This window comes from Aythya ferina, assembly GCF_964211825.1.
Source record: "Aythya ferina genome assembly, chromosome: 8".
Lineage (NCBI taxonomy): Eukaryota > Metazoa > Chordata > Aves > Anseriformes > Anatidae > Aythya > Aythya ferina.
Genome location: NC_140304.1, coordinates 33694510 through 33720603, shown reverse-complemented (window position 1 = coordinate 33720603; position 26094 = coordinate 33694510). Strand labels below are relative to the sequence as shown.

Genomic DNA, 26094 nt, shown 5'->3' with positions numbered 1-26094 from the left:
ATCACTTTCTTCCCAGCAAAAAGGTTCCCTCGAATTAACATGTGTATTTAAGGCCTGACAAATACAGTCTTCAAAGGATCCAAAAGCAGGCTGAAAGATATGTGGTGTTAAAGGCTCCTTTGGCCATTCTGTCACACAATACTGGACCGTTTTTTATTTCCTTTTTCCTTTTCTGGGGCCCCTCTCATTCCAATTTCTAACTGTTATTCCTAATGGACTTTCTGGTGGTATGTCTGGTAATTTGCTCCCTTTCTTCTGGTCCCTGGTCTTCGATTTTGTCTGACCCATCTAGGAATGTTACTGTGGCAATTCCCACAGCCCTTGGTTACCTTAATAAGAGTGTCTTACAGAGGATTTAAGATCTATCACCCACCCACAAATCCTATAGGAATCCCTTCGTTCCTTCACTGGCCAAGTCCCTAGCAGGAGATTGGAACCGTGGTTAGAAGACCTCCACAATCGCTTCGGAACTGAATTCCGTCTCAGTCACACTCTTACACACACAGGCAACCGAAACCCACCCAACAGAACAGTATACGCTTTAAACGCTTATGACTCCATTGTCTTCATTCAGATCTTCACACGCAGAATTACAGGCAAAATATAGTGCTGCAGCCAGCAAGGGAACTGAAAAAAAATCAAAACCTTTGCTTACCTTTATTCAGGTTCAAGATGCCATTAGTCCCGACCTGACTCGAACAGCAGCCACCAAATGGTGGGGCGCCTCTCCTAGATAAAGTAAGAATTCAGGAACCAAAGCCCTCCCGGACAAGCCCCCAGTTGTCATACATGACTGGGTCCCAAATTGGATTGCAATTAAATTTTACAATTTATTAAATGAATAGAGGTAAACAAGCAGTTGTGCGCAAACAGATATACTGTGACAGCTGCCCTTCAGCACGTGCCCAGAGGCAGACTGGATGTCTTTGCCAAAACAGTCCGGACAATGTATTAGTACACCCATGCACTGCCACGTTAGCTGTCATTGCTAACTGCCAGGCAGGACAGCTCCAGACCAAACACATACACACACAGGCACGCCACAAACACTAAAACAAAACACACAACACAAGGCACAAGAAAAGGTGACCCCCCAGAGGGAAGCCCTATGGCAACAGCAAGTCAGAACAGGTGCTCTGCAGCAGACCCCAGGAGAGACTCAACAATCAGTCGCATCGCACCCGAAGGCTGCCGCACACTGAGAAACCAAACCTACCAGTCCTGAGCAGCTCCCCACCTCCTCCTGCCAACCACGCTCAGCACACACACTATTTGCCCCTCAAAAAAACAAAACCTTAGAACATACACACACAAAAAAAAAAATCTGAGATCCATAAATGCCAAAAAGACGTGCATGCACAGCAGCCCCTGCAGAGGTAATCACAGACTTACCCTTTGCAGAGGAAAGAGCAGACTCTGATACAACCCTGCTCAGGCTCTTGGTAACGCTGCATCTAAACTGCCAAGCCACATGTAGCATGAAATGAAGCTGGTTTTAGTCCCCTGGAAAATTACACAAGTAGGTTTGTACATCTAGAGATTAAAATATAGCTCAAAAAACAGAAGCGTATCCCACCATCGCAAAGAACAGTGAGCCAGCAACCTCTACTAAATATCCCTCTGTTAAGTGAATTCCAAGGACTTAGAAATCCAGAAATCCATAGACTCCAGCCTGCCTAGAGAACCCTGCAACTGACTGAAGGAAAACAAAACACTTACCCCAAAGAGCAGCCCAGGCAGAAGGAGCTCTCTGATGCCATGCCTGGGGCTCATATACCATTTGGCCCTGCCCAGCACCCAAACCCAATCACATTGTAAAGGGGAGGGACAAAGCACAAGGAAGTAGGAGCAGAGCAGGAGCAGCAGATTTTCTTTTTTTTTTTTTTTTTTAAATCTGCTTTACCTGAACAACATGCAGAGGACAAGAGACCTGGGGTGTTTCTAGAAGCAACAATCCCCATGCTTTTGCTGCAGCTTTTAATATTAAAAGGACAACACAACCAGTCAAGTAACTGGAACTTTTTCAAATGGAATTACGTCAAACACGTTCATCATCACTTGCAAAAACAGAGAACCAGCATTCACTAGCATGCCAGAGCTAATACCCACCTCCTGCACAACGCTCACTACTACTAATGCAACATATCATTGTGCAATACCTCTCTGTTCCTGGTTCCTTTAACTCACCTGCTCAGTAGCTCCAACTGAGAAATGTGCCCGGTCAGCACCGCGCTGAAATGTGCCCGAACAGACTTATTCTTCAGTGATGAAGAAGGTGACCCTGCTCAGTCTCTTGGCAGTACTGCACTTATGCGGTCAAGAAACCGTACCCCACGGTTTCCCAAAAACAACGTACCTGGCAACCCCTCATAAACATACCTCAAATATGTGAATTCCATGCACATAAAGCCTAGAAGGCTTTATGGTCTAAAGACTCGACAGACAGCAAACACACAGGCAAAAGCTCCAGAAATATAACAAACCGCCCCTAAACCTGAAACAGAATACTGCTTATATGCCCAATGCTGCTATTTTCAGATACATGCTCACACAGGGCGCTTCGATGATACATTTCTCCTAAACCCTGCTCCATCACTTTGCCACCAAGGTTGTGACTTTGATAAGATTTGACATATAGGCAAAGTCTCACAAAAAGCCCTGTAATTCTGCAAAAATCATAAGGGACCCAGAAACACAAAGCAAACACACAAAATAACATCGCCATACTATCCGTAAAACTGCTGTAATAACTACTCACCTGAGGAAGAGCTGCATGCAATACAGGCACCTACTACTTAGATTGCTTTACTATGACAGATCCTACCAGTTGCCACCTCGAAAAGATATGCGTACCACTTTCTACTTGAAAACGCATCAGTCCATAGACTCTGACCCACCTAAAGAACCCTGCAACTGACTGAAGGAAAAACAAAGCACTTACCCCAAAGAGCAGCCCAGGCAGAAGAAGCTCTCTGATGGCACACCTGCAACTCAGTTACTATTAGGTCCCACCTGGAACCTGAAGCCAATCACATGGGAAAGTGCAGGGGGAAAGCACAAAAAAAGCAGAAAGAAGAGGAACAGCAGCTGTGGTTTTATTACCTTATTTATATGGCTTAGCTCAACAGCATGCAGAGTGCAGACATGAGAACTGGGGTGTTTCTAGAAGCTACAATCTGTTGTCGACGGAAGGAAGACACAGACGCTCAATATGAGTGAACAGTGAACTTCAACTTTAATGGATAGCTCGGTCGCCTTTTATCTAGTTCGAACATAATCAACTCATACATATTGCAAAAACTAAGCTCAGGATTGACTAACACTTTCCTATCTTGTCAGTTAGTTCCTCCCTCTTTTAGCTACCGTCCCGCCTTAGGGACTTTCCCAACCACACAAGGGCATCGTGTCCTTGGGCCTGATTGGTTCTCAACCGGCTGCGCACGTGCCCAGGCTCATATGAGTTGAGTACGGTACCTCCCCTAGCCCATGACCTCCTAACTGCTCAACATCCACGTGTCCTACCTCACTTAACCATTCCTCCACAATTCCCCCATTTTTATTTTGTGCTACAAATACCTTCTCTGTGAGTTGCTCTAGTTTCTTAGTTAGGCAGTTAAAGGTTACATATGCAGCAATTATAATCAATATAATTATAAGTAGAAAGCAAAGTCCCTCTTTAACTAACAAAACCCATCCACCCATGTTCCCAAAAACAGATTTAAGCCAACCTTCAAACCAACTATCTTGTACTACAATTTTTTGTGTATGATCCCTTAACCATTTCAACTGGTCGTGAATTGACTGACCATGGTCGGAAAGATTAAAGCAACACATTCCTTCTACATCTTCACACCCATGTCCCTGAGCCAAGAACAAGAAATCAATAGCGGCCCTATTTTGCAGCACAGTGTGCCTTAGGCTTTCCGTGTCTTGCGACATTTCAGAAAGAACTTGGGTGGTTACATTTGACTGTTTAACAGCCCAACAAGCAAGCTTATTTATGCTAGCCAAAGCGTGTGCAGTTCCTACAGTCAGAAAAAGATCCATTAAGCAGAGTAATACGGGCAGAGTATGGTGCTAACATTTCACTCAGTTCCTTTGGATCCCCTATCGGGACCCCAAACAAGCATGTTCTGAAAGGGTACATAACATAACACAACTATACAACTTAACCCTAATAACACTACAATTACTGTAAGCACTTAATGGTAACACAATTAATAGTAAGTAACACAACTTAGTAGTAACACACTTAAACCTAATCACTTGATGGTGATCAAAGGCTGTTCTTGATAGTCGTTGAGGTGTCACAGCCCACATCATTGTCAGAATGATTATCAGGAACCTCTTCCTGGTCGTCTTCGGCGTGTGCAGATTCTAAAGCTGCTTCAGTCCACTTTGCAGTGATCCACTGGGTACGTGTTTCTGGCACCACTTCAAAATCTCTATAACATTTTATAACATTTTTGCAAGTAACTCTTTAACCACATTTATCACAATACTACATGCAATGATGATTGACACCACAGTGAACAAAATCCTTAATCCCTCTTTGACTAATCCCAGTAACCATCTATGCATTGTTTCAAACAAATCAGTGAACCATTGATTGAAAGGATTGATACCATATTGACTCTTTCTCATGTGCTCTTTCAAGAAAGTAATGGATTTGTGAATTGACTCATTACGATCAAAAAGTTTTAAACAGTACGTTCCCTTAAGTTTCTCCAAGTGGCTACTTCGCACAATGACTCCATACTTGTGAAACATGATTTTGCTCGACCAGTACTAATTTCCTATGATTTCAGCCTGCACTATGGCAATAAATGCGCTCTCACTAACACAGTACACAGCACACTCACACACCCAGAGGCCTCTGGCACATCTCACTCTCAATCATACCACACGAATATAATTTAGAATGATAAGCAAACAAACAAGTATTGCCTCTCATTGTGTTCCTCGTGAAGTGACTTGCAACACTTTGTTTTAAAACCTTACCCTTACACAAATACTTTCAACACAAAATACCTGGACATTTAAGAATAACACATACAATTATTAACACTCCAGTTAGTATCCCTTTTTCATTGCAAGGTAAACCTCTTATAAAAAGAATGCCAGAGAGAAGCAGTACAGCCGCCGCTGCTTCCATGGTTACATCAGACAGGCTGCAGGGTCCTGATGTCCGTCCCTCTGCTCTGTGCCGACTCGCCACACGGTGAGGGTCAGCTGCCATTCGATTCCGCGGAACTCCGAGCGCAGCACTGCTCGTGGCGGTGACTGAGGGGGGGGGAGGCTCCCACTGCCCCGTAGCCCCCTGAGGCAGCGTTATCGTTCTCACTGAAGGCGGCAGTGGGCAATCCCCAGCTCCAACACTTCCCGGCAATCCCAGTCGCTCTGTAGCAGCAGTAGTGACTCTCTGCTCAGCCTGATGTATAACTAAGGCATTAGTGACTGCTCTCCAAGGCTTCAATAATTTTTTAGCAGCCTTATTTTCATTAATAACTTCATCAAACAATTTGTCCCCAAATTTACGCCACTCTGTTTGTTCAAAAACTGTATCAGGATTGATAAAACAACCCTGCGCTACTCCATATGCTAATAATCCTGGTAAATCCTTTTTGCAGTCTATATCTGAAGTGATCTGCTTTTCTAAAAAGCATTCGAGCAAAGCATACGCCGCTTGTCTCTCCATACCTTTATATACGTCGGTTGCAGCCTTTGCAAAGACCTCGGCAGCGCTTCTCCGGCGGGACCCTTTATAGGCTCATCCCGGGTGCGGGGACTCCCTTCCACCTTCCGAGCTGTGGGTGCGGGGACTCCAAGTTTTCGTCCCTTTCACCTTTCAGACCTCGGCGACGCGTGACCGGCGGGATCCTCTCCCGGGTGCGGGGACTCCACGTCCCTTTCACCTTCCCGACGCGGGTGAGGGGATTCTTGTCCCTTCCACCTCCTGGGCTGCGTTGCAGGACCGGTTCCTCCCTTATTCCATCCAACCGTGGCCCAGGATCACCGCCAGCAGTGTCCAAATCCCGTTCAGATCGGTCCCTGTTCGGGCGCTATTTGTTGTCAACAGAAGGAAGACACAGACGCTCAATATGAGTGAACAGTGAACTTCAACTTTAATGGATAGCTCGGTCGCCTTTTATCTAGTTCGAACATAATCAACTCATACATATTGCAAAAACTAAGCTCAGGATTGACTAACACTTTCCTATCTTGTCAGTTAGTTCCTCCCTCTTTTAGCTACCGTCCCGCCTTAGGGACTTTCCCAACCACACAAGGGCATCGTGTCCTTGGGCCTGATTGGTTCTCAACCGGCTGCGCACGTGCCCAGGCTCATATGAGTTGAGTACGGTACCTCCCCTAGCCCATGACCTCCTAACTGCTCAACATCCACGTGTCCTACCTCACTTAACCATTCCTCCACAACAATCCCCATGCTTTTGCTACAGCTTTGAATATTAAAAGGACAAAATGACCAAGCAAGTAGCTGATTTTTTTTTTTCATCTGGAATTAGCTCAAGCTTTTATTTACATAGAAAGAAAAGTCTAGGAGCAGAACTGATTACATGCCAAAAAAGAATTCAATTCCATTCCACTCACAGGAAAAAATCACTTACTTCAGTAAGCTGAGAACCAAAAGGCTATGCTGATGTGTTAAAACACATTACAGGACACTGGGTCCAGGCCCTCCGCTGCACCCACTTAAAATCCATCCCTACACTCACCAAGGTACAACCCCAACCCAAACACAGACGCAGCATTTCAGCTTGAACGCAGTTTTCGGAACTGGTAGAAAGGACTACCTCATCCTCAGCAAGGTGTGCTCAGGCTACACAGGACAGGGCTTTGGGCACCTCTTTGCCTACCAAAGAAGACCGCCATCAGCACCTGCTTTGTTCAGATTCTAAAGACTAACATCACAGCCCACATTGCCTGGGACACCTGATAAACAGAAGAGAAAGCAGCCATACCGTTTTCAAGCCATCCCTGCAGGTATCGCTCCTCGATGATCTGCAACCTCTTCTCAAATCCTCAACCACTTCTGTGGAGAGCCTGCCATGGCACCTGCAAAGCAAGATGGATACCCTTCGCAGTCACCTTGTGCTACTTGGCAGTTCTGCTCCAATCCAGATCACAAACAGCCCGCCCTTCTCGTGCTGCTCTTCTCATGCTGCTCTTTAGAGTGCAGCTTAGCCCCTCTGAGCCTGTGCGACACACCTGTGAAACAAAAAGAAAAGCATAGGCCTAAGCAGCATCCAAAGACACAGCACAGCTAGGACAGTTACTCTCATCTGCTCCCTTACCTCGGCCCCCTCACCTGCCCTCGAGGCAGATGCTTCCATCTGCTTTCTTAAGCCAGCTACAACACACCTCTGAAATATAAACAGGATTTTTACTGTATTTTGTGTAGTTAACTAACTGCAGTGACAACTGCACCCCTAAAGTACCTGCTACATCTGTTCATCGCTCACCTTGCCGAAAGCAGCTATGCTCAAGTCCCACGTTGTACACTGTGTTGCAGCTTTAACAAATGAAAACAGTCACAATATAATCATTCAGCGGCCAGCATTAGAACCCATCCCTCAACAACAGCAGGGACCCCATTTACATATTATCGTTTCAAAACAGCAGCCCCATTACCTCAGCACCTCAGAAGTAGATCAAGCCTGTCACTGAGCTGCCTACCCAGTGCTGAACAGTTCCAGATGGAGCTCTTTCCTGTGACAGGTTCCAAAGGTTTACACTCTACTGGGGACAGGAAAGAAATAAGAATAAACATTTCAAAACCCCATATCTGTAACCTTTCAAGATTCAACAGACCTCCTCAAGCACACCGTTCAAGCACTTATGCGAGCAGCTGCTCACAAGCAGATATACTCTCCCACCTCCACATCTGCCAAACACCACAGAGATGACTGTGCCAGCTGCCCTTCAGTACGTGCCCAGAGGCAGACCGGATGCCTTTGCCAAAACAGTCCAGACAATGTATTAGTACACCCATGCACTGCCACATTAATCACTAACTGCCAGGCAGGACAGCTCCAGACCAAACACATACACACACAGGCACGCCACAAACACTACAAAACACACAACACAAGGCGCAAGAAAAGGTGACCCCCCATAGGGAAGCTCTATGGCAACAGCAAGTCAGAATAGGTGCTCTGCACCAGACCCAAGGAGAGACTCAAATGTCACGACACGCGACTGGAAGCAACTGCCAGAACTGGGATGATGGAGGCCTAAAAAGCCTGCCTTCAAGACAGACCAGAAGGATGGGGACTGAAAACCCCATAAGACGACGCTTAGGAATTCAATTCCCAACAAGAGCTCCTGATGCGGCCCAGATGACTTCTGCAAGAGTGAGGATGGAAACAGACGCCATCTCAAACCGAATATGATGCACAAGACCTGAAACAGACCTGCTCTTTAAGCAGTGACTGCAACACAAGAAGTGCTCAGATCAGAGTCATGATGACAAAACATGCATTGAGGCCCTTCAGCACCACTACCAAGTCGCCTGTCTAGTCAGTCCAGTGTCAAAAGCTAGGAGGATATCAAGACCCGAGAAGCACAGAACAGACATCGCAGAAGCAACACAAGACAGACAAACAGAAGGAAACTGTCCTGCCTGGCGCACGAACTCACGCTACAAAATAATCCCGCCTCTTCTATTAGCCTGGTGACCCAGCCACAAGCAGCCTGAACATGACCCAGCCTGAGCCACCCTCACCGTGGAACCAAGTCTAGTCAGCCAGCTGGCTCCATGCTGCTCTGACTCCCACCTCCCATTAGCCACCCCAGATATGCAAATACCAGGTGCCCCCCAACTTAGCTCTCAGGTTGCTGAATGGTAAAGTCCCTCCGCTTCAAGAAATGCACAGGCACTGATTGTCATCTTAGTCAATTGCCAGGCTCATCATCAGCTGCAAAAACAGAGTACCAGCATTCACTAGGACGCCGGCCCCATTGCTCACCTTCTCCACAGTGCTGACCACTACTGATGCAACATACGATTGTGCTCACGTGTTCCTCTCCGAGTCCAAGCTCCAACAGTGCAGCCAGCGTCATCCACACCACCTGAGAAAACAAAGGGATTAAATGATCGTTGCGTTCACAACACATCACCCAATTGTGTTTTTTTTTTTTTTTTGTTATTGTTCTTTTTTGTGTGTGTGTTTCCTGTATTTTATTTTTTAGTCTGCTTTAGCTCAACAGCATGCAGAGTGCAAACAAGAGAACCGGGGTGTTTCTAGAAGCAACAATCCCCACGCTTTTGCTGCAGCTTTGAATATTAAAAGGACAATACGACCCAGCGAGTAACTGGAACTTTCTTAACTGGAATTAGCTCAAACTTTTATTTACATTGAAAGAAAAATCTAGGAGCAGAACACATTATACACCAACAAAATTAATTCCATTTCATCCCCAGAAATAAATCACATACTCTCATCCCCTCCTGTACCTCAGCCACTTGCCTGCCCCACGTGGCAGATGCTTCCATCTGTTCCCTTTACCCACTTATAGCACCTTTAGAAGGCAAACTGGAATTTTACTCTATTGGATGTAGGAAAATAACTGCAGTGAGAACCGCGCCCCAAAACCAACAGTTACCTCTGCTCATCGCGCACCAGAGTCACTGCAGAGGCAGCTCGGGTCAAGACGTCCTGCACTGCGCACTGCGTTTCACCCTGAACAAAGGCAAAACACAGGCAGAAGATAAACATTCAGCTGACAGCAGTAGCACCCATCCCTCAACAACAAAAGGGACCCCATCTTTAGTTTTATCCTTTCAAAACAGCAGGCCACTTGCCTCGGTACCTGCAAATTAGGTCCAAGCTTGAAAGGAGCAGCCAGCATCACCCACGCCACCTGGGAAAACAAAAGGACAAAATGACCACTCTTCTTGCAAGCACACACCTGCCACACTGCTCCTCTATCCCACACAGCCTCACCTCGGACCCTCACAGGGAAACACCTGAGCATCTTCCCTTTGCTTCAGATAAGGGATGACCAGGCTGAAAACACTCACCTTCCCTCAGAGATTCGTGACATGAAGATTTCCCTTTCCTGTCCACGACTGCACAAAGCACCTGCAGACACAAGAGAAACGCACACTCTGAGGCACCTCACAGCCACAGCGTACCTACTGCAATACCTCTCTCTTCCCAGCTCCTGTAGTTCAGCTGCTCACCAGCTCTAACTCAGATTCTTCGCTCACAGCACCACAGCAAACTCTGCCCGGGCCACACAACACACACTACACAAGCTACAATGGCTAAGACAGACAAACTGGAACATTCCTGCCCAACAATCAGTCGCATCGCACAGGAAGGCTGCCGCACACTGAGAAACCAAACCTACCAGTCCTGAGCAGCTCCCCACCTCCTCCTGCCAACCACGCTCAGCACACACACTATTTGCCCCTCAAAAAAACAAAACCTTAGAACATACACACACACAAAAAAAAAAAACATCTGAGATCCATAAATGCCAAAAAGACATGCACGCACAGCAGCCCCTGCAGAGGTAATCACAGACATACCCTTTGCAGAGGAAAGAGCAGACTCTGATACAACCCTGCTCAGGCTCTTGGTAATGCTGCATCTACACTGCCAAGCCACATGTAGCATGAAATGAAGCTGGTTTTAGTCCTCTGGAAAATTACACAAGTAGGTTTATACATCTAGAGATTAAAATATAGCTCAAAAAAAGAAGAGCATCCCATCATCAAAAAAAAAAAAAAAGAAAAAAAAGAGCCAGCAACCTCTACTAAATATTCCTCTATTAAGTGAATTCCAAGCACTTAGAAATCCAGAAATCCATAGACTCCAGCCTGCCTAGAGAATCCTGCAACTGACTGAAGGAAAACAAAACACTTACCCCAAAGAGCAGCCCAGGCAGAAGGAGCTCTCTGATGTCATGCCTGGGGCTCATATACCATTTGGCCCCGCCCAATATCCAAACCCTATCACCTGGAAAAGGGGAGGGACAAAGCACAAGGAAGTAGGAGCAGAGCAGGAGGAGCAGTAGCTGTTTTTTTTTGTTTTGTTTTGTTTGTTTATTTATGTTTTTTTTTTAAATCTGCTTTACCTGAATATCATGCAGAGAACAGACAAGAGACCTGGGGTGTTTCTAGAAGCAACAATCCCCATGCTTTTGCTACAGCTTTTAATATTGAAATAACAACACGACCAGTCAAGTAACTGGAACTTTTTCAAATGGAATTACGTCAAACACGTTCATTATCACTTGCAAAAACAGAGAACCAGCAATCACTAGCATGCCAGAGTGTTGTCGACGGAAGGAAGACAGGGACACTCAATATGAGTGATCAGCAAGCTTCGATTTATTGGATAGCTCAGACGCCTTTTATTCCTTAACATATAATTAGCTCATATATATTACAAAAGTTAAGCTCATGATTGGTCCCCCTACGTCCTTATCTTATCAGCTTCTTCCTCATCCTTTCGACCGAAATAACACAGTCGGTACTTTCCCAAACCGCCAACGGATATTGTGTCCTTGTGTCTGATTGGCTCAGACAAGTTGTGTGCGATGTTTGTCCAACTCATAAAGATTCAGCTGTTTTATGTCTACGTGACCTATCTCAGTTAACCATCCCTCTACAATTCCCCGTTTTTATTTTGGACTACTAATACCTTTTCTGTGACTTGTTCAAGCTTCTTAGTTAAGCAACCAAAACTTATTCGCGCAGCTATTTTTATCAATATAACTATAAGCAGAAAGCGAAATCCCTCTTTGATTAGACTCACTAACCAGTTAGACAGACCCCCAAAGATGGACTGCAACCAATTGTCAAGCCAACTAGGTTGTACTGTAATTTTCTTTGTGTGCTCCATCAACCATTTCAACTGGTCATGAATCGATTGACCATGATCTGAAAGATTGAAACAACACATTCCTTCAAAATCTTCACATCCATGTCCTTGCGCTAAAAGCAAAAAATGAATTGCAGCCCTATTTTGTAACACAACATGCCTAATACTATCCATATCTTGTGCCATTTCAGTAATAATTTCAGTTGTTACATTTGATTGCTTAACAGCCCAACAAGCAAGCTTATTAATGCTAGCCAAAGCGTGTGCAGTTCCCACTGCTGGAACTAATGAAGCAAATATTCTCTCAGCAGTGCCCCATAATTCTACACCATCGTCACAGTCAGAACCTAAAGTCTTAAGAGCTCGTTTGGATCTCTGCGACAAGCTCTGGTTCCGGAGACTGTGTAAGTCCGGGGCGAACAATGTGAGTCGCCCTAGATAACATGGACCCCCAAACGCATTGGCAGGTATTCCTCGCCATGCACGATCCCCGCAAATCAAAAACATGCCAGGTGGCAGAGCCTTTGCAGTGTCATTATTCCACATCGGATTGTTATTAGATTTTGCTTCAGCTCCCAAAGCCCCCAGTCCTTGACTCCATACTTGTGAAATATGATTTTGCTCGACCGATCGCAACTAGTTCTGCTAGTTGCTTACAATCGACTCCCCATTTTTCTAAAAAGCACTGTAATGAATCTAGGGCTACTTCGTCCTTCATTTTCCTATGATTTTTTTGCCGGCCCTAATTTCCTATGATTTCAGCCTGCACTATGGCAACAAGCACGCTCTCACTAACACAGTACATAGCACGCTCGCACACACACAGCACACCCAGAGGCCTCTGGCACATCTCAATCTCAATCATACCACAACCTCAATCATACCACAAGAATATAATTTAGAATGATAAGCAAACAATACGTGCGGCCAATATAATTTAGAATCATAACCAAACAAACAAGTATTGTCTCTCATTGTGTTCCTCATGAAGTGACTTGCAACACTTGGTTTTAAAACCTTACCCTTACACAAATACTTTCAACACAAAATACCTGGACATTTAAGAATAACACATACAATTATTAACACTCCAGTTAGTATCCCTCCAGCAGCTGAAAACATACTGTTTGTCTGCAGCTTCAGGAGATCTTTGCTCCTGTGGTGAGCAGCTGAGAATGGAGTCCCCTCCGAGCAAAAACGCTCAGGGTGCACCTAGGGGCATCCACGCCGCAGCCGATCCCCGCAGCCGAGCAGTGTCTCCTCAAGTCTGCCGGTGGTCATTTGGCAGTGTAATCTGCATCTCTGCACTCCTGCCCCGCAATAGAGCTAAGTCGTCATTACTAATCCATAGAATGTGGCAACCCCACGGAATCTTATCCAGAAACATAGTTATAACACCGATCTGGGGATGAATAGTCTTTTTTGCATTGCAAGATAAACCTCTTATAAAATGAATGCCAGAGAGAAGCAGCACAGCCGCCGCTGCTTCCATGGTTACGTCAGACAGTCTGCAGGGTCCTGATGTCCACCCCTCTGCTCTGTGCCGACTCGCCACACAGTGAGGGTCGGCTGCCGTTGTCCACTGATGCCTCTGGTCTACTGTAGCAACCCGATCTCGGATGTCCCGCATCGCACCGCGATTACTTCAATTTCCCGTGTCCCTCCGCAATTCCTTTTTCCGCGTCCCTCCGCAATTCCTTTTTACAGTCTATACCCTGCGTGCTCCGCTTTTCTAAAAAGCACTTGAGCAGATCATACATCACTTGTCTCTCCATACCTTTGTTTACGTCAGCACTGTTGCAGCCTTTGCAAGACCTCGGCGACGCGTGGCCGGCGGGACCCTCTATAGGTGCTCCCGGGTGCGAGGATTTAGCATTTTCGTCCCTTCCACCTCCTGAGCTGCATTGCAGGACCTGTTTCCTTCCCTTATTCCGTCGATCCGTGGCTCGCAGGTTCACCGCCAGCGGGGTCTGTGTTCGGGCGCCATTTCTTGTCGACAGAAGGAAGACAGGGATACTCAATATGAGTGATCAGCAAGCTTCGATTTATTGGATAGCTCAGACGCCTTTTATTCCTTAACATATAATTAGCTCATACATATTACAAAAGTTAAGCTCATGATTGGTCCCCCTACGTCCTTATCTTATCAGCTTCTTCCTCATTCTTTCGACCAAAATAACACAGTTGGTACTTTCCCAAACTGCAAACGAATATTGTGTCCTTGTGTCTGATTGGCTCAGACAAGTTGTGTGCGATGTTTGTCCAAATAGTGAAGATTCAGCTGTTTTATGTCTACGTGACCTATCTCAGTTAACCATCCCTCTACACCAGAGCTAATACCCACCTCCTGCACAACGCTCGCTACTACTAATGCAACATACAGTTGTGCAATACCTCTCTGTTCCCAACTCCTTTATCTCACCTGCTCAGTAGCTCCACCTGAGAAATGGGCCCGGGCGGCGCCGCGCCGAAATGGGCCCGGGCGGCGCCGCGCCGAAATGGGCCCGGGCGGCGCCGCGCCGAAATGGGCCCGGGCGGCGCCGCGCCGAAATGGGCCCGGGCGGCGCCGCGCCGAAATGGGCCCGGGCGGCGCCGCGCCGAAATGGGCCCGGGCGGCGCCGCGCCGAAATGGGCCCGGGCGGCGCCGCGCCGAAATGGGCCCGGGCGGCGCCGCGCCGAAATGGGCCCGGGCGGCGCCGCGCCGAAATGGGCCCGGGCGGCGCCGCGCCGAAATGGGCCCGGGCGGCGCCGCGCCGAAATGGGCCCGGGCGGCGCCGCGCCGAAATGGGCCCGGGCGGCGCCGCGCCGAAATGGGCCCGGGCGGCGCCGCGCCGAAATGGGCCCGGGCGGCGCCGCGCCGAAATGGGCCCGGGCGGCGCCGCGCCGAAATGGGCCCGGGCGGCGCCGCGCCGAAATGGGCCCGGGCGGCGCCGCGCCGAAATGGGCCCGGGCGGCGCCGCGCCGAAATGGGCCCGGGCGGCGCCGCGCCGAAATGGGCCCGGGCGGCGCCGCGCCGAAATGGGCCCGGGCGGCGCCGCGCCGAAATGGGCCCGGGCGGCGCCGCGCCGAAATGGGCCCGGGCGGCGCCGCGCCGAAATGGGCCCGGGCGGCGCCGCGCCGAAATGGGCCCGGGCGGCGCCGCGCCGAAATGGGCCCGGGCGGCGCCGCGCCGAAATGGGCCCGGGCGGCGCCGCGCCGAAATGGGCCCGGGCGGCGCCGCGCCGAAATGGGCCCGGGCGGCGCCGCGCCGAAATGGGCCCGGGCGGCGCCGCGCCGAAATGGGCCCGGGCGGCGCCGCGCCGAAATGGGCCCGGGCGGCGCCGCGCCGAAATGGGCCCGGGCGGCGCCGCGCCGAAATGGGCCCGGGCGGCGCCGCGCCGAAATGGGCCCGGGCGGCGCCGCGCCGAAATGGGCCCGGGCGGCGCCGCGCCGAAATGGGCCCCAACAGACTTATTCTTTAGACATGAAGCAGGTGACCCTGCTCAGTCTCTAGGCACTACTGCACTTATGCGGTCAAGAAACATTACCCCACGGTTTCCCAAAAACAACGTACCTGGCAACCCCTCATAAACATACCTCAAATATGTGAATTCCATGCACATAAAGCCTAGAAGGCTTTATGGTCTAAAGACTCGACAGACAGCAAACACACAGGCAAAAGCTCCAGAAATATAACAAACCGCCCCTAAACCTGAAACAGAATACCCCTTACATGCCCAATGCTGCCATTTTCAGATACATGCTCACACAGGGAGCCTCCATGATACATTTCTCCTAAACCACGCTCCATCACTTTGCCACCAAGGTTGTGACTTTGATAAGATTTGACATATAGGCAAAGTCTCACAAAAAGCCCCATAATTCTGCAAAAATCATAAGGGACCCAGAAACACAAAACAAACACACAAAGTAACATCACCATACTATCCATAAAACTGATATAACAACTACTCACCTGAGGAAGAGCTGCATGCAATACAGGCACCTACTACTAGATTGCTTTACAATGACAGATCCTACCAGTTGCCACCTCAAAAAGATAGGAGTACTGGTTTCTACTTGAAAATGCATCAGTCCATAGACTCTGACCCACCTAAAGAACCCTCCACACAACTGAAGGAAAACCAAAGCACTTACCCCAAAGAGCAGCCCAGGCAGAAGGAGCTCTCTGTTGGTATACCTGCAACTCAGTTACTATTAGGTCCAACCTGGAACCTGAAGCCAATCACCTGGGAAAGGGGAGGGGCAAAGCACAAAAAAAGCAGAAAGAGGAGGAGCAGCAGCTGTGGTTTTATTAACTTACTTATAAGGCTTAGCTCAACAGCATGCAGAGGGCAGACAGGAGAACTGGGGTGTTTCTAGAAGCAACAATCCCCATGCTTTCGCTGCAGCTTTGAATGTTGGAAGGACATTACCACCAAGTAAGTAACTGAAGCTTTTCCTGCTGGAATTAACTCAAACTTTTATTTATGTAGAAAGAAAAATCTAGGAGCAGAATAGATTACACGCCAAAAAAAAGTCAATTCCATTCCACTCACAGGAAAAATCACTTACATCAGCAGGCTATCTGAGAACTAAAAGGCTATGCTGATGGGTCAAAACACACTACAGGACACTGGGGCTGGGACCTCCGCTGCACCCACTTAAAACCCATCCCTACACTCACCAAGGTGCAACCCCAACCCAAACACAGACGCAGCATTTCAGCTTCAACACAGTTTTGGGAACTGATAGAAAGGATGCCTCATCCTCAGGGAGGCATGCTCAAGCTACACAGGACAGGGCTTCGGGCAACTCTTTGCCTACCAAAGACGACCGCCATCAGCACCTGCTTTGTTCAGATTCTAAAGACTAACATCACAGCCCACATTGCCTGGGATACCTGATAAACAGAAGAGAAAGCGACCATACCATTTTCAAGTCATCCCTGCACATGTCACTCCTCGATGATCTGCAACTTCTTCTCAAATCCTCAACTGCTTCTGTGGAGAGCCTGCCATGGCACCTGCAAAGCAAGATGGATACCCTTCGCAGTCACCTCGTGCTACTTGGCAGTTCTGCTCCAATCCAGATCACAAACAGCCCGCCCTTCTCGTGCTGCTCTTCAGATTGCAGCTTGGCCCCACTCAGCCTGTGCGACACACCTGTGAAACAAAAAGAAAAGCATAGGCTGAAGCAGCATCCAAAGACACAGCACAGCTAGGACAGTTACTCTCATCTGCTCCCTTACCTCTGCTCCCTCACCTGCCCTCGAGGCAGGTGCTTCCATCTGCTCTCTTAGGCCAGCTACAACACCCCTGAAATATAAACAGGATTTTTACTGTATTTTGTGCAGTTAAGTAACTGCAGTGACAACTGCACCCCTAAAGTGCCTGCTACATCTGTTCATCGCTCACCTTGCCAAAAGCAGCTCTGGTCAAGTCCCGTGTTGTACACTGTTTCACCTTAAACAAATGAGAACAGTCACAAGATAACGATTCAGCTACCAGCATTAGTACCCATCCCTCAACAACACAAGGAACCCCATTTACAATATTATAATTTCTAAACAGCAGCCCCCTTGCCTCAGCACCTCAGAAGTAGATCAAGCCAGTCACCGAGCTGCCTACGGAGCGCTGAACAGTTCCAGAAGGAGCTCTTTCCTGCGACAGGTTCCTCCAAAGGTTTACACTCTACTGGGGACAGGAGAGAAATAAAAATAAAACTTTCAAAAACCCCATATCTGTAAGCTTTCAAGATTCGACAGACCTCCTCAAGCACACCATTCAAGCACTATGCAAACAGCTGCTCACAAGCAGATATACTCTCCCCCCCCCCAACATGTGACAAACAACACTGAGATGACTGTGCCTGCTGCCCTTCAGTACGTGCCCAGATGCAGACCGGATGTCTTTGCCAAAACAGTCCAGACAATGTATTAGCACACCCATGCACTACCACGTTAGCTGTCATCACTAACTGCCAGGCAGGACAGCTCCAGACCAAACACATACACACACAGGCACGCCACAAACACTACAAACAAAACACACAACACAAGGCGCAAGAAAAAGTGAGCCCCAGAGGGAAGCCCTATGGCAACAGCAAGTCAGAACAGGTGCTCTGCACCAGACCCTAGAGGAGACTCAAATGTCACGACATGAAACTGCAAGCAACTGCCAGAACTGGGATGATGGAGGCCTAAAAAGCCTGCCTTCAAGACAACAGACCAGAAGGATGGGGACTGAAAACCCCATAAGACGACACTTAGGAAATCAATTCCCAAGCAAGAGCTCCTGATGCGGCCCCGATGACTTCTGCAAGAGTGAGGATGGAAACAGACGCCATCTCAAACCGAATATGATGCACAAGACCTGAAACAGATCTGCACTTCAAGCAGCGACTGCAAGACAAGTGCTTGCATCAGCCCTACAATGATGAAACAAGCATTTAGGAACTTTGGTGTGGCTACCAAGTTGCCCATCTAATCTGTCCAGTGGAAGAAGGAAATGTGGATATCAAGACCTGAGGAGCATGAAATATATGTTGATCATATCAAGAAACGTTTGATACAAACAAGTATTACACACACAGAAGGGATTCCTTTAAGCTCCCACTGCAAGACGAGAGGTGCTCAGCTCCCAGTTGAACATCAGCAATATTCCAATGATGTCAAGTGTTCAGTACCCTCAGGATGACTTAGCCAGGGCCTGCTGAGCACCAAGAGCAACAGCACAGTACAGCACAGACAACACAGAACACAGATGACAAGCTGGGACTGCCCTGCCTGCAATGTGTTCACACTGTACGTGACAGAACTCCCCACACATAATCTCTCTGCCTGACCTGATCAATCCTGAAAGGCCCCATCCAAAGCAATGACTTAAAAGCACAGACCCTTGCCCTATGGGTGCATTCACAACCCCAACTCAAACATAGCACTTGCCCCTCCCCCCAACTTAGCTTGGGAATGCTGGGAGGCAGGTTCCATCCTCACCAAGGAACACAAAGACTAGCCAGGACATTGCTTCAGGCACAAGGCTCCTCTTCACCTGCAGAAATGAAGTGCCATCAGGCACCAGCACACCAGCCAAATTTCTTCCAGTGAAACAACCTCCTCAGAAACAAAACAGTAGTCAACTGACCTGCTCCGCTACTGAAATCAGATAGACGCCCTTTAAACAACTCTCCAACATGCAGTATTTGCCCCTGGACTTAATTCTCAGGGCTCAGAATCAACCATCAACGTGGACCACAGAGGCCAGCTAGGATGTTCCCAGGACCTTCTTCGTCCCTGAAAGAGAGGAGTCACCCAGAGATGCATCAAGAGACTTCTACACCAAAAACAATACCCGTTTTCCAACTTTTCTCCACTCACCTTCCCGATCCAGGCTTAGCACTTCCATTCAGTGTGCCGAACCAAGGTCACGGGGCTTAGACCAGGAAGAAAGAACAGACACACATGACAATCCACAAAACAGTCTATACCCACTCCTTTCCTCCCCTGCTGCAACAGCCAAGAAGCCCCAGAGCCACGTGCTCCAACCCAGTACCACCGCTTCGCTCACCTAACATCCCAAGGAGATGCATCATGCTCCCAGCTCCTCTTGTGCTCTGAGCATCTCCAGCATTTCAGGAATGGGAACCGCTGACGTCTGGCACGTGTCAGAAACATGGCAGGAAACGTACTCTGCTGTCGCAAGGCACTTGCAAAGCCGGCCCGACAGGTGAAGCAGACTCACACAGTCCACCGACCAACTCGGGGCCCCCACTGCTGTCCACTCACCCTCATGCTTCGTTCAAGCTTCCGTGCCTACGCCCTGAGCTACAAGAAACAAAGAGAGAAGGTCACATCCACAATGGATACGCAAACAGTGCGGCACATGCAGAGGACTCAAACACAGAGACCAGAGCCAGACAAATAAAAAAAAAAAAAAAATGAAGTCCACAAATGCCACAAGGCCATGAATGCATAGCAGCCCCGGCAGGGGTAATGACAGACATACCCTTTGCAGATGAAAAAGGTGACCCTGCTCAGTCTCTTGGTAATACTGCACCAACGCGGTCAAGCCTCTTCTAGCATGTAATCAAGCTGGTTTTAGTCCTCTGGAGAGTTACACAAGTGGGTTGATTCATCTAGAGATTAAAATACAGATCAAACACAGGAGCGTATCCCAACCATCCCAAAAAACAGTGAGCCAGCAGCCTCTACTAAATATCCCTCTATTAAGTGAATTCCAAGCACTTAGAATTCCAGAAATCCATAGACTCCAGCCTGCCTAGAGAACCTGGCAACTGACTGAAGGAAAAACAAAGCACTTACCCCAAAGAGCAGCCCAGGCAGAAGGAGCTCTCTGACGGCATACTTGGGGCTCATATACCTTTTGGTCCCACCCAGCACCCAAACCCAATCACCTAGGAAAGGGGAGGGGCAAAGCACATGAAAGTAGAAAGAGGAGGAGCGGCAGCTGTGGTTTATTTACTTATTTATAAGGCTTAGCTCAACAGCATGCAGAGGGCAGACAGGAGAACTGGGGTGTTTCTAGAAGCAACAATCCCCATGCTTTCGCTGCAGCTTTGAATGTTGGAAGGACAACACAACCAAGCAAGTTACTGAAGCTTTTTCAGCTCGAATTAGCTCCAACTTTTATTTCAGCAGAAAGAAAAATCTAGGAGCAGAACAGATTATACACCAACAAAATCAATTCCGTTCCACTCGCAGCAAAAATCACTTACTTCAGCAGGCTGAGAACCAAAAGGCTATGCTGATAGGTCAAAACACACTACAGGACACTGGGGCCAGGCCCTCCGCTGCACCCACTTAAAACCCATCCCTACACTCACCAAGGTGCAACCCCAACCCAAACACAGACGCAGCATTTCAGCTTCAACACAGTTTTCGGAACTGCTGGAAAGCAGGCTTCATCCTCAGGGAGGTGTGCTCAGGCTGCACAGGACAGGGCTTTGGGCACCTCTTTGCCTACCAAAGAAGACCGCCATCAGCACCTGCTTTGTTCAGATTCTAAAGACTAACATCACAGCCCACGTTGCCTGGGATACCTGATAAACAGAAGAGAAAGCAGCCATACCCTTTTCAAGCCATCCCTGAACGTGTCACTCCTCGATGATCTGCAACCTCTTCTCAAATCCTCAACCACTTCTGTGGAGAGCCTGCCATGGCACCTGCAAAGTAAGACCCTTCGCAGTCACCTCGTGCTACTTGGCAGTTCTGCTCCAATCCAGATCACAAACAGCCCGCCCTTCTCGTGCTGCTCTTCAGAGTGCAGCTTGGCCCCACTCAGCCTGTGCGACACACCTGTGAAACAAAAAGAAAAGCATAGGCTGAAGCAGCATCCAAAGCCACAGCACAGCTGGGACAGTTACTCTCATCTGCTCCCTTACTGCTTCCCCCTCACCTGCCCTCGAGGCAGATGCTTCCATCTGCTCTCTTAAGCCAGCTACAACACACCTCTAAAATATAAACAGGATTTTTACTGTACTTTGTGCAGTTAAGTAACTGCAGTGACAACTGCACCTGTAAAGTAACTGCTAGATCTGCTCATCGCTCACCTTGCTAAAAGAAGCTGTGGTCAAGACCCGTGTTGTACACTGTGTTTCAGCTTTAAGAACTGAAAACAGTCACAAGATAATCATTCAGCTGCCAGCATTAGCACCCATCCCTCAACAACACAAAGGGACCCCGTTTACAATATTATCATTTCAAAACAGCAGCCCCCATACCTCAGCACACCTCAGAAGTAGATCAAGCCAGTCACCGAGCTGCCTACGGAGCGCTGAACAGTTCCAGAAGGAGCTCTTTCCTGCGACAGGTTCCTCCAAAGGTTTACACTCTACTGGGGACAGGAGAGAAATAAAAATAAAACTTTCAAAACCCCATATCTGTAAGCTTTCAAGATTCGACAGACCTCCTCAAGCACACCATTCAAGCACTATGCAAACAGCTGGTCACAAGCAGATATACTCTCCCCCCCCCCCAACATGTGACAAACAACACTGAGATGACTGTGCCTGCTGCCCTTCAGTACGTGCCCAGATGCAGACCAGATGTCTTTGCCAAAACAGTCCAGACAATGTATTAGTACACCCATGCACTGCCACATTAGCTGTCATCACTAACTGCCAGGCAGGACAGCTCCAGACCAAACACATACACACACAGGCACGCCACAAACACTACAAATAAAACACACAACACAAGGCGCAAGAAAAAGTGAGCCCCAGAGGGAAGCCCTATGGCAACAGCAAGTCAGAACAGGTGCTTTGCACCAGACCCAAGGAGAGACTCAAATGTCACGACACGCGACTGGAAGCAACTGCCAGAACTGGGATGATGGAGGCCTAAAAAGCCTGCCTTCAAGACAGACCAGAAGGATGGGGACTGAAAACCCCATAAGATGACGCTTAGGAATTCAATTCCCAAGCAAGAGCTCCTGATGCGGCCCCGATGACTTCTGCAAGAGTGAGGATGGAAACAGACGCCATCTCAAACCGAATATGATGCACAAGACCTGAAACAGAACTGCACTTCAAGCAGTGACTGCAACACAAGAAGTGCTCGGATCAGAGTCATGATGACAAAACAAGCACTGAGGCCCTTCAGCACCGCTACCAAGTCGCCTGTCTGGTCAGTCCAGTGTAAAAAGCTAGAAGGATATCAAGACCTAAGAAGCACAGAACAGACATTGCAGAAGCAGCACTACAGGACAGACGAACAGAAGGAAACTGTCCTGCCTGGCTCACCCACTCACGCTACAAAATAATCCCGCTGCTTCTATTAGCCTGGTGACCCAGCCACAAGCAGCCTGAACGTGACCCAGCCTGAACCACCCTCACCGTGGCACCAAGTCTAGTCAGCCAGCAGGCACCATGCTCCTCTGGCTCCCAGCGCCCATTAGCCACCCCAGATACGCAAATACCAGGTGACCCCCAACTTAGCTCTCAGGCTGTTGCATGGTATAGTCCCTCCGCCTCAAGAAATGCACAGGCACTGATTGTCATCTTAGGCAATGGCCAGGCTCATCATCAGCTGCAAAAACAGAGTACCAGCATTCACTAGCACGCTGGCCCCATTGCTCACCTTCTCCACAATGCTGACTACTGCTGATGCAACATACGGTTCTGCTCACCTGTTCCTCTCCAAATCCAAGCTCCAACAGTGCAACCAGTATCATCCACACCACCTGGGAAAACAAAGGGATTAAATGATCGTTGCGTTCACAACACATCACCCAATTGTGTTTTTTTTTTTTTGTTATTGTTGTTTTTTTGTGTGTGTGTGTGTTTCCTTTATTTATTTATTTTTTAGTCTGCTTTAGCTCAACAGCATGTAGAGTGCAGACAAGAAAACCGGGGTGTTTCTAGAAACAACAATCCCCATGCTTTTGCTGCAGCTTTGAATATTAAAAGGACAATACGTCCCAGCAAGTAACTGGAACTTTCTTAACTGGAATTAGCTCAAACTTTTCTTCACATTGAAAGAAAAATCTAGGAGCAGAACAGATTATACACCAACAAAATTGATTTCATTTCATCCCCAGAAAAAAAATCACATACTCTCATCCCCTCCTGCACCTCAGCCACTTGCCTATCCCACGTGGCACATGCTTCCATCTGTTCTCTTTACCCACTTATAGCACTTCTAAAAGGCAAACTGGAATTTTACTCTATTGGATGTAGGAAAATAACTGCAGTGAGAACTGCGCCCCAAAAACAACAGTTACCTCTGCTCATCACGCACCAGAGTCATTGCAGAGGCAGCTCGGGTCAAGACGTCCTGCACTGCGCACTGCGTTTCACCCTGAACAAAGGCAAAACACAGGCAGAAGATAAACATTCAGCTGACAGCAGTAGCACCCATCCCTCAACAACAAAAGGGACCCCATCTTTAGTTTTATCCTTTCAAAACAGCAGGCCACTTGCCTCGGTACCTGCAAATTAGGTCCAAGCTTGCAAGGAGCGGCCAGCATCACCCACGCCACCTGGGAAAACAAAAGGACAAAATGACCACTCTTCTTGCAAGCACACACCTGCCACACTGCTCCTCTATCCCACACAGCCTCACCTCGGACCCTCACAGGGAAACACCTGAGCATCTTCCCTTTGCTTCGGATAAGGGATGACCAGGCTGACAACACTCACCTTCCCTCAGTGTTTCGTGACATGAGGATTTCCCTTTCCTGTCCACGACTGCACAAAGCACCTGTAGAGACAAGAAAAAAAACACACTCTGAGGCACCTCGCAACCAAAGTGTACCTGCTGCAATACCTCTCTCTTCCCAGCTCCTGTAGTTCAGCTGCTCAACAGCTCTAACTCAGATTCTTCGCTCACAGCACCACAGGAAACTCTGCCCGGGCCACACAATACACGCTACACAAGCTACATTGCTTAGGACACACAAGCTGGAACGTTCCCGCCCAACAATCAGTCGCATCACACAGGAAGGATGCCGCATACTCCTAGAAACCAAACCTACCAGTCCTGAGCAGCTCCCATCCTCCTCCTGCCTACCACGTTCAGGACACTGTTTACCCCTCAGAAAACCAGAAACATAGAACATACACACACACAAACAAAACAAAAAGAACAGAGCTCCACAAATGCCAAAAAGACACGCACACACAGCAACCCCGGCAGGAGTAATCACAGACTTACCCTTTGCAGATGAAAAAGGGGACTCTGATACAACCCTGCTCAGTCTCTTGGTAATGCTGCATCTACGCTGCCAAGCCACATATTGCATGTAATCAAGCTGGTGTAACTCTCCAGGGGACTAAAACAAGTGGTTTTAAACATGTAGAGTTTAAAATATAGGTCAAAAACAGGAGAATATGTGGCCATCCCAAAAAAAAGTGAGCCAGCAGCCTCTACTAAATATCCCTCTATTTCAAGCACTTAGAGATCTAGAATTCCAACCACTTAGAAATCCAGAAATCCATAGACTCCAGCCTGCCTAGAGAACCCTGCAACTGACTGAAGGAAACACAAAGCACTGACCCCAAAGAGCAGCCGAGGCAGAAGGAGCACTCTGATGCCATGCCTGGGGCTCATATACCTTTTGGCCCCGCCCAGCACCCAAACCAAATCACCTGGGAAATGGGAGGGGCAAAGCACAAGAAAGTAGAAATAGAGCAAGAGAAGTGGCTGTTTTTCTTTTTCTTTCTTTTTTAAAAACAACTTTATCTCAAAAGCATGCAGAGAGCAGCCCAAATATTTGCAGTGATTTTAGAAGCAAAAATCGCCTTTGGCTTTTTCTGCAGGTTTTAATTTTGAATTGACAATATCACCAAGCTAATAACTGAAACTTTTTGAACTGGAATTACTTTAAACAGGCTCATCCCCATCTGTAAACGCAGAGAACCAGCATTCATTACCATGCAAGCCCTAAAACCCACCTCCTGCACAAAGCACACTAAAACTAATACAACATACAGTCGTGCAATACCACTCTGTTCCCAACTCCTTTATCTCACCTGCTCAGTAGCTCCACCTGAGAAATGGGCCCGGGCGGCGCCGCGCCGAAATGGGCCCGGGCGGCGCCGCGCCGAAATGGGCCCGGGCGGCGCCGCGCCGAAATGGGCCCGGGCGGCGCCGCGCCGAAATGGGCCCGGGCGGCGCCGCGCCGAAATGGGCCCGGGCGGCGCCGCGCCGAAATGGGCCCGGGCGGCGCCGCGCCGAAATGGGCCCGGGCGGCGCCGCGCCGAAATGGGCCCGGGCGGCGCCGCGCCGAAATGGGCCCGGGCGGCGCCGCGCCGAAATGGGCCCGGGCGGCGCCGCGCCGAAATGGGCCCGGGCGGCGCCGCGCCGAAATGGGCCCGGGCGGCGCCGCGCCGAAATGGGCCCGGGCGGCGCCGCGCCGAAATGGGCCCGGGCGGCGCCGCGCCGAAATGGGCCCGGGCGGCGCCGCGCCGAAATGGGCCCGGGCGGCGCCGCGCCGAAATGGGCCCGGGCGGCGCCGCGCCGAAATGGGCCCGGGCGGCGCCGCGCCGAAATGGGCCCGGGCGGCGCCGCGCCGAAATGGGCCCGGGCGGCGCCGCGCCGAAATGGGCCCGGGCGGCGCCGCGCCGAAATGGGCCCGGGCGGCGCCGCGCCGAAATGGGCCCGGGCGGCGCCGCGCCGAAATGGGCCCGGGCGGCGCCGCGCCGAAATGGGCCCGGGCGGCGCCGCGCCGAAATGGGCCCGGGCGGCGCCGCGCCGAAATGGGCCCGGGCGGCGCCGCGCCGAAATGGGCCCGGGCGGCGCCGC

The 26094-nt window shown here is 49.1% G+C and overlaps 2 protein-coding genes across 6 annotated transcripts; both read right to left on the bottom strand.

Annotated features, from left to right (window-relative positions):
• Window positions 1-3212: 3212 nt before the first annotated feature.
• Window positions 3213-16276, bottom strand: LOC311440559 (uncharacterized protein). 4 transcript variants are annotated; one of them, XM_084527604.1, is made up of 12 exons: window positions 16156-16276; window positions 15990-16067; window positions 13630-13926; window positions 10043-10103; window positions 9832-9882; window positions 9642-9701; window positions 8988-9090; window positions 7651-7758; window positions 7482-7531; window positions 7314-7382; window positions 6981-7074; window positions 3213-6062 (listed from the first exon to the last, which is right to left on the bottom strand). In XM_084527604.1, the coding sequence occupies exons 5-8, from the start codon at window positions 9868-9870 to the stop codon at window positions 7652-7654; spliced, it is 309 nt and encodes a 102-aa protein (XP_084383730.1). In that variant the 5' UTR covers window positions 9871-9882; window positions 10043-10103; window positions 13630-13926; window positions 15990-16067; window positions 16156-16276; the 3' UTR covers window positions 3213-6062; window positions 6981-7074; window positions 7314-7382; window positions 7482-7531; window position 7651. The 4 variants fall into 4 exon arrangements, 2 of the variants coding, with proteins under 2 accessions (XP_084383730.1, XP_084383731.1); XM_084527605.1 differs by lacking the exons at window positions 3213-6062; window positions 6981-7074; window positions 10043-10103; ... (1 more) ...; window positions 15990-16067; window positions 16156-16276 and adding an exon at window positions 7098-7227; XR_014695464.1 differs by lacking the exons at window positions 8988-9090; window positions 9642-9701; window positions 9832-9882; ... (2 more) ...; window positions 15990-16067; window positions 16156-16276 and adding an exon at window positions 8842-8868.
• On the bottom strand, window positions 15989-25154 carry LOC311440558 (uncharacterized protein). Of its 2 annotated transcripts, XM_084527602.1 has the most exons (18): window positions 24505-25154; window positions 23991-24051; window positions 23780-23830; window positions 23573-23649; window positions 22979-23032; window positions 21583-21685; window positions 20921-21014; window positions 20676-20811; window positions 19838-19967; window positions 19400-19656; window positions 19210-19264; window positions 18977-19125; window positions 18829-18883; window positions 17425-17527; window positions 17249-17296; window positions 17097-17149; window positions 16764-16857; window positions 15989-16081 (listed from the first exon to the last, which is right to left on the bottom strand). In XM_084527602.1, the coding sequence occupies exons 4-8, from the start codon at window positions 23580-23582 to the stop codon at window positions 20719-20721; spliced, it is 354 nt and encodes a 117-aa protein (XP_084383728.1). In that variant the 5' UTR covers window positions 23583-23649; window positions 23780-23830; window positions 23991-24051; window positions 24505-25154; the 3' UTR covers window positions 15989-16081; window positions 16764-16857; window positions 17097-17149; window positions 17249-17296; window positions 17425-17527; window positions 18829-18883; window positions 18977-19125; window positions 19210-19264; window positions 19400-19656; window positions 19838-19967; window positions 20676-20718. The 2 variants fall into 2 exon arrangements, with proteins under 2 accessions (XP_084383728.1, XP_084383729.1); XM_084527603.1 differs by lacking the exons at window positions 16764-16857; window positions 17097-17149; window positions 17249-17296; ... (2 more) ...; window positions 18977-19125; window positions 19210-19264.
• Between the last annotated feature and the right edge of the window lie 940 nt (window positions 25155-26094).